General features: G+C 38.7%; 1 protein-coding gene across 1 annotated transcript in view; it reads right to left on the reverse strand.

Moving 5' to 3' along the window:
* Positions 1-102: 102 nt before the first annotated feature.
* Positions 103-14,045, reverse strand: part of LOC134518380 (aldehyde oxidase 2-like) — a 48,996-nt gene continuing 35,053 nt past the window's right edge. The window contains 9 exon segments of the mRNA XM_063341114.1: positions 103-3,365; positions 5,146-5,313; positions 7,156-7,344; positions 8,675-8,740; positions 9,785-9,899; positions 10,454-10,506; positions 10,820-10,895; positions 11,617-11,744; positions 12,649-12,744. Of these exon segments, the coding sequence (XP_063197184.1) occupies positions 3,312-3,365; positions 5,146-5,313; positions 7,156-7,344; positions 8,675-8,740; positions 9,785-9,899; positions 10,454-10,506; positions 10,820-10,895; positions 11,617-11,744; positions 12,649-12,744 (945 nt within the window). The 3' untranslated portion in view covers positions 103-3,311.

Consider the following 14,045-nt stretch of genomic DNA (forward strand, 5'->3'; position numbering starts at 1 on the left):
AAAGAGCAGTACGCAGAACGACGCGTCGCATCGGTTGGGGTGCCGAGGAGGACAACCTCGGGGGTGCCCGGGGTGAAAACTGGGGCCCATCAACATCAGAGGGAGTTTTGCTATTGGCTTCAGTGTTTTAAGATTTCACTCCTCGTCTTAGAATAATTTGTTCAGCAGAAGCACAGCTTTTGAAGGGGAAATTCCAGTCAATATATTATGTTCTTTCCCGTTCATTGGATTATTTTACCAAGAGCTATAAAGCTTCCTGCCAAGGTAAATTGACTGTGTTTTAGAGGGGCTGATGTCTTAATTGATTAAGCTTAGAAAAATCAGGCTCATAAACCAGCTTTAGGCAAAGCCATTTTTCTTGTTCATTTAGATATTGAGTAACTGGCAGAAAATCTGCTCACGCAGCCTCTGTTCTCACTTTCAAATGGATTGGATATTCCAGTTTCAGATTTGACAATTTACTGGATGTGTGTATCAGAGGGATCAGAAACATGACTACTGTGTTAAAGTTATGCCCAGAATATCTGTTCTTTATTAGCATCTTGATTCGCTTTCACGTTAGGTGCTGTACAAATATATATACGCTATATGCATTAAAGAGCACTTGGTTCCAAAAGACACATTTGACTGTGCTTTCATTTGTGCATTCCTCCAAATAAGCCTGGTTATCAGTTATCAGAGCTTCTGTGTTTACTAGGTCTCTCTTTTTCATATGTGGGGAACTTAAAAAAACTCATGAGACTTTACAATTTTAACCTCACACCTTTATCGATACCATACCTGCTGCACTATTAGGTCCTACATTTACTATTACAGTTGTAATGTAATGATGACATCACTGTATAAAGACTTTGTGTACTCTAGCCAATTATCAGTTAAAAACTACTTACGTGTGACATAGAGCAATGTTCCGTAGATCCAGAAGTGCAGGCCTTCTCTACTGCAGTTAAAACGGGTTCTTTCACTAGCAATTATAATAACAGGTCTCACCCTGTCTTCAGGCTGTAGAGCCGTCTGTCTAATAGCAGCAGCAGAAACAAAACCAGTATTTAGTGTAGGGCCTTCCAGTACTGTCTAAAAAACATACGCTGCCAAACTCACCCAGCAGCACGGAACTGGAGACGTCTACGAGACTGAATATAACAACGTGCAACAACGCTGACACAGGAAAAGAGATGCAACTTAGCTCTTTGCTCCCCGAAAGAGCAGGACAGTGTCTTACAAGTTTGGTTTTATTGAAGATATATTTAAGCAAATTCTAGTCAACAGCCCAATGAAATCCCCAAAATACCACGTTCAAAAATACGCTAAGGGGTATTCGCATTCAGAGGGAGGATTTTCACCTTAATATCTGCAATTATTTGTTTATTCATTCTAAACCCAGGGCACTGATTGCTTTGGTACTCATTCAAAAATGAGAGCATCTGTCTAAATCACAATTAAATAAAAAGCTGAGAAGATAAATCACAGATTCCGAAAATTGCATTTTAAGGAAAGGAACACAAAAGACACGATAGTTCCTGCTGTCAGCTCCTTGAAGCCTTTGGTATTACAAAACTGCAAAGCATATTGCCAGTTGAGCTTTTCCCATTAGCTGTAGTCTCTCACAACTTACCAATAGAAATTAACAGGAAAATTTTACCAACGTAAGCTAGCAATTTCCTCATTACTTATAATATTAATTTATTTGTAAAGGAATAAAATTTTGTTGTACCTCTATGGATTTAGATTAAATATGACTTATTTGAGGGTGTGTGCAGGCCATGCTCTCTTCTATATTATGTTAATTTAAGCCTGCACTCTCAACCTAAAAAGAAATGAAAATAGTCTAGATTTATGTTTTTGTAAATGAGTACAGAATCCGAACTAACACAATACCTGTTGAGTATCTCTAGAGTAATTTCTTTCGCTAGTGTTTTGGGTACACAATGATGTTGTCAAATGTATTCTTACTGTTAATTTTGTTGCTCTGAACTATCAAACATGGAAGTTGAATATTCATTTGTACGTATACCTGTGTTGGCTCAGCTCAGCCATTTCCTTTTCTCCCTCTCAAACACCTTTGCACTTGCTTTTCAGTCTGCTCTCCTCATGGGGAAATGATCCATCAAGATTCATACAGCTGCCACTGCATCACCTTAAAACCTCCTTTCTAAAACAATGTCTGTCAGAGAGTCAGTAATGTTGTTTGTCACAGCTGAGTTAAACTGTGAGCTGACACACCCATTTTTAATAATGAACTTCTATTGTCATTGTTTCCTCTCAGCCCTGCTCCCCTCCACTTTCATCTCAGTCGTCTGCTGCACATGTGTTACACGTACCTCCTGATGGTTGCAGTGGGCAACCCCACTTCTAAATGAATGTGTTAGATAAAAGACCATGAGGTTTTACAGATATGGTGGTCTGTCCCCCTATATTTTTGCTCACTGATCTATGCTATCCCAGAAATCTCACCTCTGTTATGAACTTCACTCAAAGCTGGTAGTGGGAACCTGTGCTGCTATTTAACCCTTCCTACCTCCAGTCCATCTCCCTCACCTTGTGCCCTCTCCTTACCTACAGATGAATACATCAGCTATGTTCTACTTCACCATTTTGCTGGAAAGAAGGAGCAAGATTGTGGGTAAGGCAAAGGAGAGGAGGACTGAGCACTAACAATACAGTGAATGGCAGTGATTATACTCCAGCTCTGAGAGAGGTCAAAGTTGATAGCAGTCCAGAGAGATCTAATGGTATGGAACAGGCCTGAGATGGGCCACCAGGAAGTGAAGAGCTATAGTGGAGTGTTGCTGTGGTAGTAATGATATATCAGTATCTAGAAAACATTTGGCAGTATCTACGTTTAGAATCTCTGTTCTACTGTAATATTGATACATTGCCTATCACTAATTTGTACAGTGCCTAATTCTGATCTTTGAGATTTTCATGTACTAGAAGAACAGAAAGAGTGGATAAAAACTGTTGTGAATCTCAGACTGGATGTAGAAGTGGCAAAATGGTACTATTTGTGATCTCTTCATTGCAAATATTTTCAAAATTGCATACAAGTTCTTTGAAGTTCATTGGGTAACTCCAGAACTATTCCAGTGTAGCATGGATGACAATTTGATTTAGAAAGAAATTTATGTTTCAAAATAGGAGGTCTCTTACTTGGCAGGACAACAGAACTGGTGCTTATATCTTGCTCTACAAAGTCATATAAATATATATCTCTCTGTGTGTTACAGTTCTACTTCTTTCTTGCAGGAATGCTTTCAGTCAGTGAGTGGCTGAAGCAGTCACCTGGTTGTTTGATACTTTGGAAAGCAGTATTAATCTACATTGATGGCCCATGGCTTATAGGTTCCAGGTTTGTCTTTTGGAATCTGAAAGAAAATATAAAGAAAACAATATCATTTTGCTAAGGGGAAAGAAAACTTGCTGTAATTCATAAATGCATGTTCCTTACAAGCCATTTAAATGTCACTGCATGCACAAATCCCCACTTTTTCATGTTATAAAAGGTTGTGAAATCAATGAATTTACCTCTAGTCAATAGTGACATACTTGTAATTGAACAGGTAATTAAGTGCATATCTCCATAGCACAGGTGAGCTCACAGCCTGAAAGGCTCAGATTAGAGAAACTGACACACGAAGTTCCATTATGCACCATGGTTTAATGAGACTACGTTAAATCATGTAGGCCATGGTGTTTGCAAGGAAATTCTACATTTCTGAGGGCATTCCTGGAGATAGAAGATCAACACCTGATGACTGGATAACAACTTCACCTTTATTTAAATTCTAAGTTGTTACCAAATGTTTGCACAACACCTAGCCCACAAAGGTTCTTGATCTTGGCTATGGCTTATGTTAATATGAGAAATTTTGTCACTGTGAAAGACTTGACCGTTGGATATCCTGCACAGAAGGAAGCAGAAGTGGGGTGGATGTGGAGTTCACAGACCCATCCTCCGGGCAGGTTGAGGTCAGGGGCTCACTAGCTGGCTACAATTGGAAGACAGATGGGCCTGCAGGTTCACCTGACCCAACTTGTGTCATTTTTCATAGACAAATTTTCAGCCTAGGGTACAATACAGTTGTTCAAACTCAGATCTGCGTTGAAAAGCTTTTATGTTGAAAGCTTTAATTAATGGACCTTGACACAGTTTGGTCTGGTGTTTCCTATTTTCAAGGCCCCCAAACAGTTGATTCGTTTGCCTTCTGACTGGATATGGATTGAGGGGAGAATGGCTGCTAAACTCTTGCTGTTTATCTGTTTGATAATCGCTCCTATGCTTTACTACTTTAATTTTTGTATTCCTTTTTTTTCTTTTTCTCTTCAACTTATAAATAGAAATTTTGGGCAAGTGACAATGTATTAAGTTACTGCAGATACATCTACTTTTACAGTGCCAAAAGGACGACTACGATGGAAAACCTGTTGAGTGGCTAAAGCTATTAATTCAGAAAACAATGTCACCATTCCCATCTTGCCCTCCTTTCTGAAGAAATTCTTGCATGATCATAGTTGGCCAGGACAGATGGGGGAGGGAAGTTGGCTCCTGCGTCATACTCCTACAAAAATAAGTCCTCTCCAGCAGGCTACTGCTCTGTCCTGCCAGCCCCTTCTAGTGAGGGAAGTGCAAGATACACGAAGAGCAGACTGAAGGCATTACTCTGGAAAGAAAGACACAGAGAACTGCAAGGGTGAGGGTACATTTTCTTGCCATTCTCATTTTGAAGAAAGCAGAGGCAAAGCACGCAGATGGTTATCCAAATAACTTCAGTGAATGTGGGGAAAATTTCAATAAAAGGGCACCGACTACCAGTTGTGGGTACCTGTTTCATCGGTGTGAGAGGGAAATTATTAGAAGATAGTGGTATGTCAGAACCATCTGCTTTCAAGGGCTTTTAGATTAAAGGAGGTACATAAATTTGAATGATTACCACTGAAGAAACAGCACAGGTTCCTCAGTTCATGTTACTCTGTCAACACAGCTGAGCAAAGCGCCACTGATTAAATAAAGTGCAAAGCTCTGCTAATTGTGGTATGTTGAGGAAAAGAGACTTGGCTCACCGATTAGTCTACGTGCACAGTCCATTCAGATTAAAGAGAACTGAATAGTTGGCTAGCTCACGAAAGAAATGAAAACAACCTTACCATCTCAGTAAAGACACCATCACAGGCCATGCGAATCCGCTCAACAGTCAAGGGGCTGTTCAGTGTGAAGTTCAGGGGCAGTCCTCTTTCCTTCCGTGCAGCAGCCACTGCATCTCCTATTGCAAAGAACACTGAGCTGCCCAAGAAGAATCCAGCCTCCCCCATGCCCTGACAGGGCAAAGAGGCAGCTGGAGAGACTGGCTGTAGAAACTGGTAGCAGAGAGTTAAATGGGCACATCTCCACTGTAGTTATCTGAGATACACTGAATCACACCAGCTCAGTATTTGTTCAAGTCCAGTATATTTGGATTTAACAATTTTCCTTGCATCTCTGAGAACTTTCAAATCAGAAAAAGATCCAAGGACCAGGTTTTGGATGATGGGTATCATTTTAAAATTCACAATACAGCTATACTATCAAAAGAGCTTCCTGCTGGGACTTCAGCGCTCACGTTATAAAGCCATGAAATAATTCATGACTTCTCACATAAACTAGCTTTTCTATATCCAAGTGGAATTAATTCTGCATGATGAAACAAGACAGACAGACACTCACCCTCACCACCCCCTTAGCCCCTCTTGCACGGATAAAGTTTGTGCTGTCTAATTGTGATAAGAAATATGGCCTTTGTCTCTATCTGTTTTCTTCATGTGGAAGAGTTTGTTTACTCATTTACACTTTGTAAGGCCAGATTTTCTTCTGGAAATTCCCATTCCTTTGGGTACTGGTTTTGGCTGGGATAGAATTAATTTTCTTCATAGTAGCTGGTATGGTGCTATGTTTTGGATTTGTGCTGAAAACAGCTCTGACAACACAGGGATGTTTTAGTTATTGCTGAGCAGTGCTTACACACCATCTTCTCAGACTGCTCTGCCAGCAAGTAAGCTGGAGGTGCACAAGGAGTTGGGAGGGGACACAGCTGGGACAGCCGACCCCAACTGACCAAAGGGATATTCCATACTGTATGATGTCATGGTCAGCAATAAAAGCTGGGGGAGGAAGAAGGAAGGAGGGGGACGTTCGAAGTTATGGTGTTTGTCTTCCCAAGTAAACATTACACGTGATGGAGCCCTGTTTTCCTGGAGATGGCTAAATGTCTGCCTGCTAATGGGAAGTAGAGAATGAATTCCATTCCTTATTTCGCTTTGCTTGCACACACAGCTTTTGCTTTATTTATTAAACTGTCTTTATCTCAGCCCACGAGTTTTCTCACTTTTACCCTTCCAATTCTCTCTCCCATTCCACCGGGGCAAGTGAGTGAGCAGTTGTGTGGGGCTGAGCTACCTGTTGGGGTTGAACCAGGACACTTTGTCATACCTGCTTTAGATTCGAGGCTGGAACAGTGGTCATTTCTGTCTTTTAGTAGCCAGAGGCCTACACTCCTCTTCAAACTCCACTCCTCTTCCTACACTCCACTCAAAGTTCCCATTTTGAGGTGCTTTTTTATGTTTTTTTTTTTATTTTGAGTCTGTGAACAGTGCTCAATTCTAGTATGGAGTGCCTCCTCAGAGGATGATGTACCCTTAAAACAGAAAGAATGGTGCTCTGCCGTGGTTAATGGAAGAACTGGGCTCTATTCCCATACCTATTATAGGTTTCCTGTGAGATTCTAGAAAGTCACTTAATCTTTTGTGTCATGACTTCTCTGCCTTTAAAAAGGATTATAATATTTCTTTCTTCCATCCTTTCTACTGTCTAGGAACTTTAAGCTCTTTAAGATGGACTCTCACTTCTGATATAGCACAACATGTAGGTACAAAAAAGTTTCAGTTTGGATTAGGATTTCTAAGTGTTACTGTAATACCAATAAATCACAGGAAGAAAATTAGTCAAAAACGTCAGAACATCAGTGTTTCACCATTTAAGTACAATTTGTTCCATGGCTGAAACTGGAATTTTTTATTTTTTTGTTTTTTTTGGGGGGGAAAGTCTACCATACCTACAGTCACTTACAGTTTTGCAGCAGAATCACCTGGTGTGCTTGCAAGCAGTAAGTTTGGCATGTTTACCTTGGAAGAATAGATAGCAATTGAGTTGCATGAATTTGGCAGTAAATAGACATGGAACTGCTCAGGAATGTCACAGATGGCAGGGATTGTATATGTATCTGGGACAAGAGTGAGTTGTTTTCCTTCTGGGGAGAAGTAGGTTTCTTCTATTGTATACAGACCAACTCCCTGAACGAAGGCCCCTTCAATCTGAACAAAGAAAGAAAAGGTAAACTTTTACATCCCATTCAGCCATTTTAAAAGATAAAAACATATATACAATTAGACTTACTTTCTAAGATTACACATGAATTGGCATCTTTCCTTCCAAAAGTAGATATTAGCCAACATAGACCAAAATAGGACCAAGCTGTCCTCATCTGACTTATATAAATATTTTTATTGGCTCAAGTTCTACTCTTCCTTATTCCTGGCTACACTCACTGTAACCAGTCCAGTTACCTCTGATTCGCTTTGGCAAAATTAAGAGTTGAGTCAAATCCACTGACTTCAAGCTTATTGCCCACAGGAACTCCAGTGATGAGATATTTGCCCAGGGACTATGATATAAATAGCCTGCTCAATCTGTTATTTGCTTAAAAAGATTTGCAGATAGCTAATGAAATTTATTCTAGAGAAAAACATCTCATACACAAATAGCTGATAGGTTATAAGAGGCCAACCTAAAGTAGGAAGGAACAACTGCTGAGTAGACAGCTGGCCTATGACAGTGGTGATGTAAACACTGGTGCAAGGTGAACATGGAATTGAACTGCTAAGAAAGAATGATTTGGCAAATTTGGCAATTCTTGAATGTGCAAAATAAACGTAATCTTTTAGGCAAAGGACAAGTATTTGAGGATGAGCCTATAGTAGGATAAATAAGCAGGATAAGAGAAGCTTTAAAATTTAGGTCATATTTTTAGGAGCTTTTCCTTTGATTCTGAAAAGAAATTACAAATACTTTTTACACTGTGAGTTCACCGCCACTCTCTTATTTGCAATCTATTAGTGAGTGACACCGCTTTTGTCACTATTCAGTTTGTCTGTAGGTATAGGTAGTTGAATTCATAGTACAAAGCTATGGATATAACAGACCTTTAAAGAAAGGTCAGTTCTATGGCAATAGGATTTTGCATTACATTTGAATTTACTACCACAGCTGAAGTCAACAGTGCTCTGCAGCTGGTTAAGATTTAGCCCTCATCAGTAATTCCGGGGTAGAGCAAATTGAACAGGAAAAGGTCATAGGGAGATTTGGGGTGCTAATCCTGCAAGACATTTACAAAGTCTGTTAGATCTCCTTTTCTCATCACTTTGCAGAAGATGAACAAGAAGTAGAAAAATTAACCTAGTATTATTTGTACCTGCAAATAAAAACAAATACTAGCACATTGTCAATCCATCATCCTTGAATGTTAATGGATAGTGTCTCATAGGCTTTGGTGGCTATTAAATTGACCAATAACAGCAATCATTTAGGCACAAAGAGGAATGTTCACTAACATCTTATATAAAGCAAAACTACGTAAGTTCATACCTGTCCTATATCTATAGCTGGATTTATGCTAAAACAGGCATCCATGACATTGTCTGTTCTGATGTTCTGTTAAAGAAATAAAAGGTGTTATAAAGTTATATTTAAAATACGCAACAACAAAGGGATCCTAAACAATATATAGTCTCACCCATGAAAGATGTATCATCACAAGTATTATAAATTTATTCTGAAACATGAAAGCTACTTGAGACAGGCTGTGTTGATGGAGAGTTTATCTAGATAATGCATTTCTGGTGGTTGTCTGAAACTTGGAATATGACGTGCACATCCCATGAGTAACAGGATGATCATGAATTCAAGAATGGCTTTGTTGCTTGTTCTTTATAGAATCTGAATTGCTTGAAGTGATATTTAGCCACTTCCTATGCTTTTTTATGAGTGTGGAAGCACAGTCACCTGAACTCAGGTGACTCAGTTCAGGGAGTGGACAGGGAAGGATGTCTACTGGGCTGTCCTTATACAAGGTCCAGTGGCTTCTTCTCCTAAATCCCAGCCTGGTGGGTTCACAGACCTTAGTGATTTTGGAGTCTCAATCAACATGGGCTACTAGATATCTGTCAGTCACTGTAGCCAAATGTGCTTCCCCAGTAGCCAGAAGACATTGCAGTGGTGTCTATACAATGCTGCTGAGAGCTCTTCCTGTGCTAAATCCCCTTTGCAACAGGTCATGATATGTGACACTGTCTTCACCTGTTTTAAATGTAACTCTGTTAAAAAGGGGACTGTAACTAATTATATGGTCCTGTTGTTGAAGACCTGTAGGGAGATGTTCAGAACATCTAATTGAATTTCAAAGCCATCATATATGGTAGAAACATTAGACCTCCTTTATTTTCTGCTGTTTTCATAGTATTTCTTATTCTTATGGTTAACACCAGACTTCTATCACAAGAACAGGATGAACAAATGATATTGTAAAGGGCACTATAGCCATGTATTGTTCTGCTGGCATTTTGTTGGGTACATCCAATAGACTATGTCTTTGTTCTTAGTCAAAAGAAGCAAAAGAAAAAAATTGTCATATGAATGTAATGATGGTGGGAAATTCACCCGACACTTCTTCCAGTTCATTGTACTGTTTGACATTACCTTGTGGGCTCCTGTCAAACAGTCAATTTCTACTTCAGAACATGCAACGCCAAAGAGAAAATATGGGAATGCATGGCCTTTCTTTGTGTCCCAGTTCATGTTTGTAACATATCCTCTGGAAGAAATAAGAACATCCCTCAGATTAGATGAATTTGATCAAGAAGCCCCCCTCTGCCTATCCTTGTCCTCACTGTTGATACCACCACAGGAATCATATAACAGGATATATCATAAAATTTCTAAGCTAACTATTTTCGTAGGATCTCTATAGTCAAAGACAATCTAGGGTGTAGCAGCACTGATAAATATATATTGTGTGGGATGGTTTGGGAGGACAGCAGAGTTGCAAACCATGATGGTTTGCAAAATTCCTTGTGGGCCTCCTGTGTCCTACTGTAGTTGAACTTGGAGAAGACTCTGTGCATCAACAGTCAAACTAGCCAACCAAGAATATCAAGTGCTTCTGAAATCAGTATGTGTTGAAGAGAAGAATTCCTCTTGTCTAAACACTGCAGTCTCTGGTCCAGGCAACTTCCCAATTGTTTGTGTGCTGCATCTGATATGGCCTTGAGAAGGCTGAATGGGGACATTTTTAGCCTTCCTGCAACTTATTGAAAAAGTAGCACCTCCAATGACAAGAAATTAAAAAAGACTAATAGTTTTCCTTACGTGAAATAGCCAGTAGCTGAAAGGCTGATGCTCTGCTTGTGAGCCTCTCTGATCTGCAAAAGGTGTGCTCAAAGAGAGAAAATTAAAAGTGAAACTTTAAAAAATCATTTTGAAGAAAAAGGACCCTGAGCAAAAGCTTTATGTTCCCTTGTGCTCTGAATGAGTCTTTAGGAAAGGACACATTGCAAAGACTCTGAAGTTGGACATTGTGTTGCACCACTTGCTTTTACACTGTTTCCTCTCCTCCTCTCCTCCAGTTTACCACACACAAGGAGGCCCCTTCTCCCTCCAGAAGAATGGCAGCTTTCACTCTACACAAACTGGTTGATCATAATCTAATAGTAAGAAACAGAGAGAGACATTTACCCAGTCTTCCCATTTGCCATTAGGATTTTCTCTTCATATAGGGTCCAGATGCTTCCAAAGGATTTGGCAAGCATCCCAGGGAGAAAGAAGGTTGGGCATCATTGAACAACCCACAAACCCAAATCTGTCTGCTGTTTTCAAAGCAGTAATAGTGCTTTTTTGGTGAAGTTAATTAAATTCATTCTGAGGGCCATAACTCTGTTCATTTACCTACAGTTTTCACTGCTAACTGCCAGCTACAAAGCAGCACTTTGCAAAGAGTGGCATTGGCATCTGCTCTAATGTAACTAAAGTCTTCACATACCAGGCTATCACTGAAACCATCAACAAAAAGAAGATAAAGGACCTGACTCTCCTCCTATTTTGATTTACTAGATAGAAAACAACTGGCTTGAATGTTTTATTACAAATTAAATGAAAGCAGAATTGTTCCCAAAGCATTTAAGTGGATAAGGGTGTTTTAGTATGATTATTAAAAAGGTACCTGAAATATAATTTATGCTAAATTTTCCTTTAAATATTGTTTAGATACAGAACAAATTTGTTTAGCAGCAATCTAAAAAAAAATCTATTTTGTAAATCTTATACAGTAAAGCCAAAGAAAGTGAACTTTTTTAACAGTGTTCCATAATTTGCCTTGCTTTAAGCTCTGCATGTAAGATAAACTAGCAAGAGAGATTTTGAGATAAAAGAACTCAAAGCTTCTCAAAACAAAAACAAAATTATGAATCCTCAGAGGGACATTCATTATTCAACAGAACGACTGATTATGTGAAAAAATGGTAATAAGTCTAACCTGGACTGCTCTTGCATTGATTTCCGTTCCGACTGATCCTGCTGTGTATTTGCCATTGGGTACAGTTGTTGTGCTTGTTTCACAGAAATGTATGTATGACAACAGTATCTTCAGTTCACGACTGGCAATCTGTAATAAGAATAAACAAAAAGATATTCAGTCCCTCTTGAAGATGCAATCTCAAGTCAGGAATTCATTCTGCCATTCATCTCTTTTTCTATAGACACACACAGATAAATGACCTAATTCAACATTAATACTGTGACTAGGACAAATGCAGAAGTCTTCCTTAGCAATTATTCTGTAAAACAAATATTGTATGAATAAATTCAGATAATAGAAGATAAGATAAAACAATATAATACAATACCGTATGTTTTGCCTCTAATTAATTTCTCTCTCTAATTAACTTTTAGTTACATGCAGAAAATTTTAAATCAAATTTAAAAAACAATGACTCATTCTCCCTCATGAAGTTTCAAATCTTATCTGTATATTTTATTTTCTATCTCATTTTAAATAGCTTGGTTAGTTTGTGTTCCATTTTATTGTGTTTCACAGTGTTCTAATATTCAGATGTTCGTTCAGCTCATTTTGAAGGAGTGGCCTAATTTTAGCTCCAAAATGACCAATTTGGCACATAGTTTTTTTTATCACTATTTACACCAGAAATGCATAAAATTAACTGATGTTATTATTGGTGTTGGATACACTATAAAGTTAAATTTTCAGCACTTTAACTCCCCCTGAAAAGAACCATTGAGTTATTTTTGCATGTGCTCTCTGTGCCCTAGGTATCCTGATAACAGTGATGCTACCACAAAGATGTTCATCTCCTTTCCGGGTCTTGAAAGATCACTTTGATTATAGCTTATAATTTTCCTAAGCTTTGTCATCATCAATATCTCAGAAGCAACAACCCTATATTAAACTTAGCATTCTTATGTCTATAGAACGTGCCTATTGCACTTCTTCCTTTTGGCTCAGTTCTCTCTCTTGTATTTTGCTTACCCTCAGATGCTAACTCACTCACCTGTAACATCTTAGTGTGAATTCCTTGTCCCAGTTCAATTCCACCATGAGTGACGAGCACAGACCCATCTATATAGATACGGACGAGAGCTCCAGCCTAGAGAAAAGCCACAGAAACTTGGTAATTGTCTTACTGCACTGAACAAAGGTGCATAAGAAAAAGAACAAGGCAAAGACAGATTTAATTGACAAGAATCAGTATATTATTAAAAGGGTGTGGAAATTCTGTTTCAGTCTGACAATAACAGATTTCACTGCTCTAAGACAGGATAGACTCTAAACGAGCTAGTAGTTATTCACAGTTCTGCAGGGATCACAGCAATTAGTTCAAATAACAGAAAAGCATATTTTTCTTCTCGTGAAATTGGGTGAATTAAGAACATGCTGGGTCTAGTTATAATGTACGTGTAGCCCCAGATACTATTCCCTCCTCATCCACAATAAGAGGACAGAGCAGAATTTGAACCTGGAATCAAAGGCATTTTGGACAGATGGCAAGTATCTCCTACTATGAACATCTACAGAACTTTTCATTTAGAACAAACGATAGCAGAGTTACACTCTTGTTTTTCGGAAGCTGAAGGAGTAGTCCTAGTCCTTTTTGTTTGCATGTATCCATACAGGGTAATAATAAGCTGATGCTCAGAGTATATAATTTTGATGGAGCAATGACACAACTGCTTATCCATTCACTCTCATAGGCTGTCCAGAGGATGGCTTAGAACCTGATTCACTTTCTGTTCGTACTTTGGTGCAGCGTTGTGTTAATAAATAGCTATCTTAAACAGGGGAAATGCAAGAAGCAGGCAGGAATGGAAGTGACAAACTCTCATTCATGGTAAAATCGGGAACAAATAACTTCCCAAGGAATGGGTATGAAATTAATCAATCCCATACAAGCTATCCACTCCTATGAAGGAACAAGTGGATATGTAGGAGAACTAGAAATTCTGTAAAGAGGCATTTCGCTGTAGCATGCAATCAGCTACCAACACTCAGAGATCAAACAGTAGAGCCTTAGAAGTGTTGTGAAATACAGTGTCTCCAGGACATCTTTTTATTTGTTGTTAATTCTACATTGAGAAATAATGGCCATGTGATCTCTTTGGTGCCAATTTGTGAAGTTTGCAATCAGGTTACGTTTTGCTGGTGTCAGTTAGAGTCTCAGCTGACAGAGACAAGATTAAACAATAAAACTCCCAAGATTTAGATCTAGATTTTTGGAAATTCAATGCAATGCCTGCAATTTATTTTGAAGGTTTTGGTGAAATGTAACCATTATTTATGTCTTTTTTTTCACCTTTTTTATCAGATCAATTGTGATCCCTAGATTCAGTGTTTCTTTACCATGAGAACATTGTTGGATGAAATACATTAATGTCTCTCTGAGCTTTTATT

This window comes from Chroicocephalus ridibundus, chromosome 7, assembly GCF_963924245.1.
Source record: "Chroicocephalus ridibundus chromosome 7, bChrRid1.1, whole genome shotgun sequence".
NCBI lineage: Eukaryota > Metazoa > Chordata > Aves > Charadriiformes > Laridae > Chroicocephalus > Chroicocephalus ridibundus.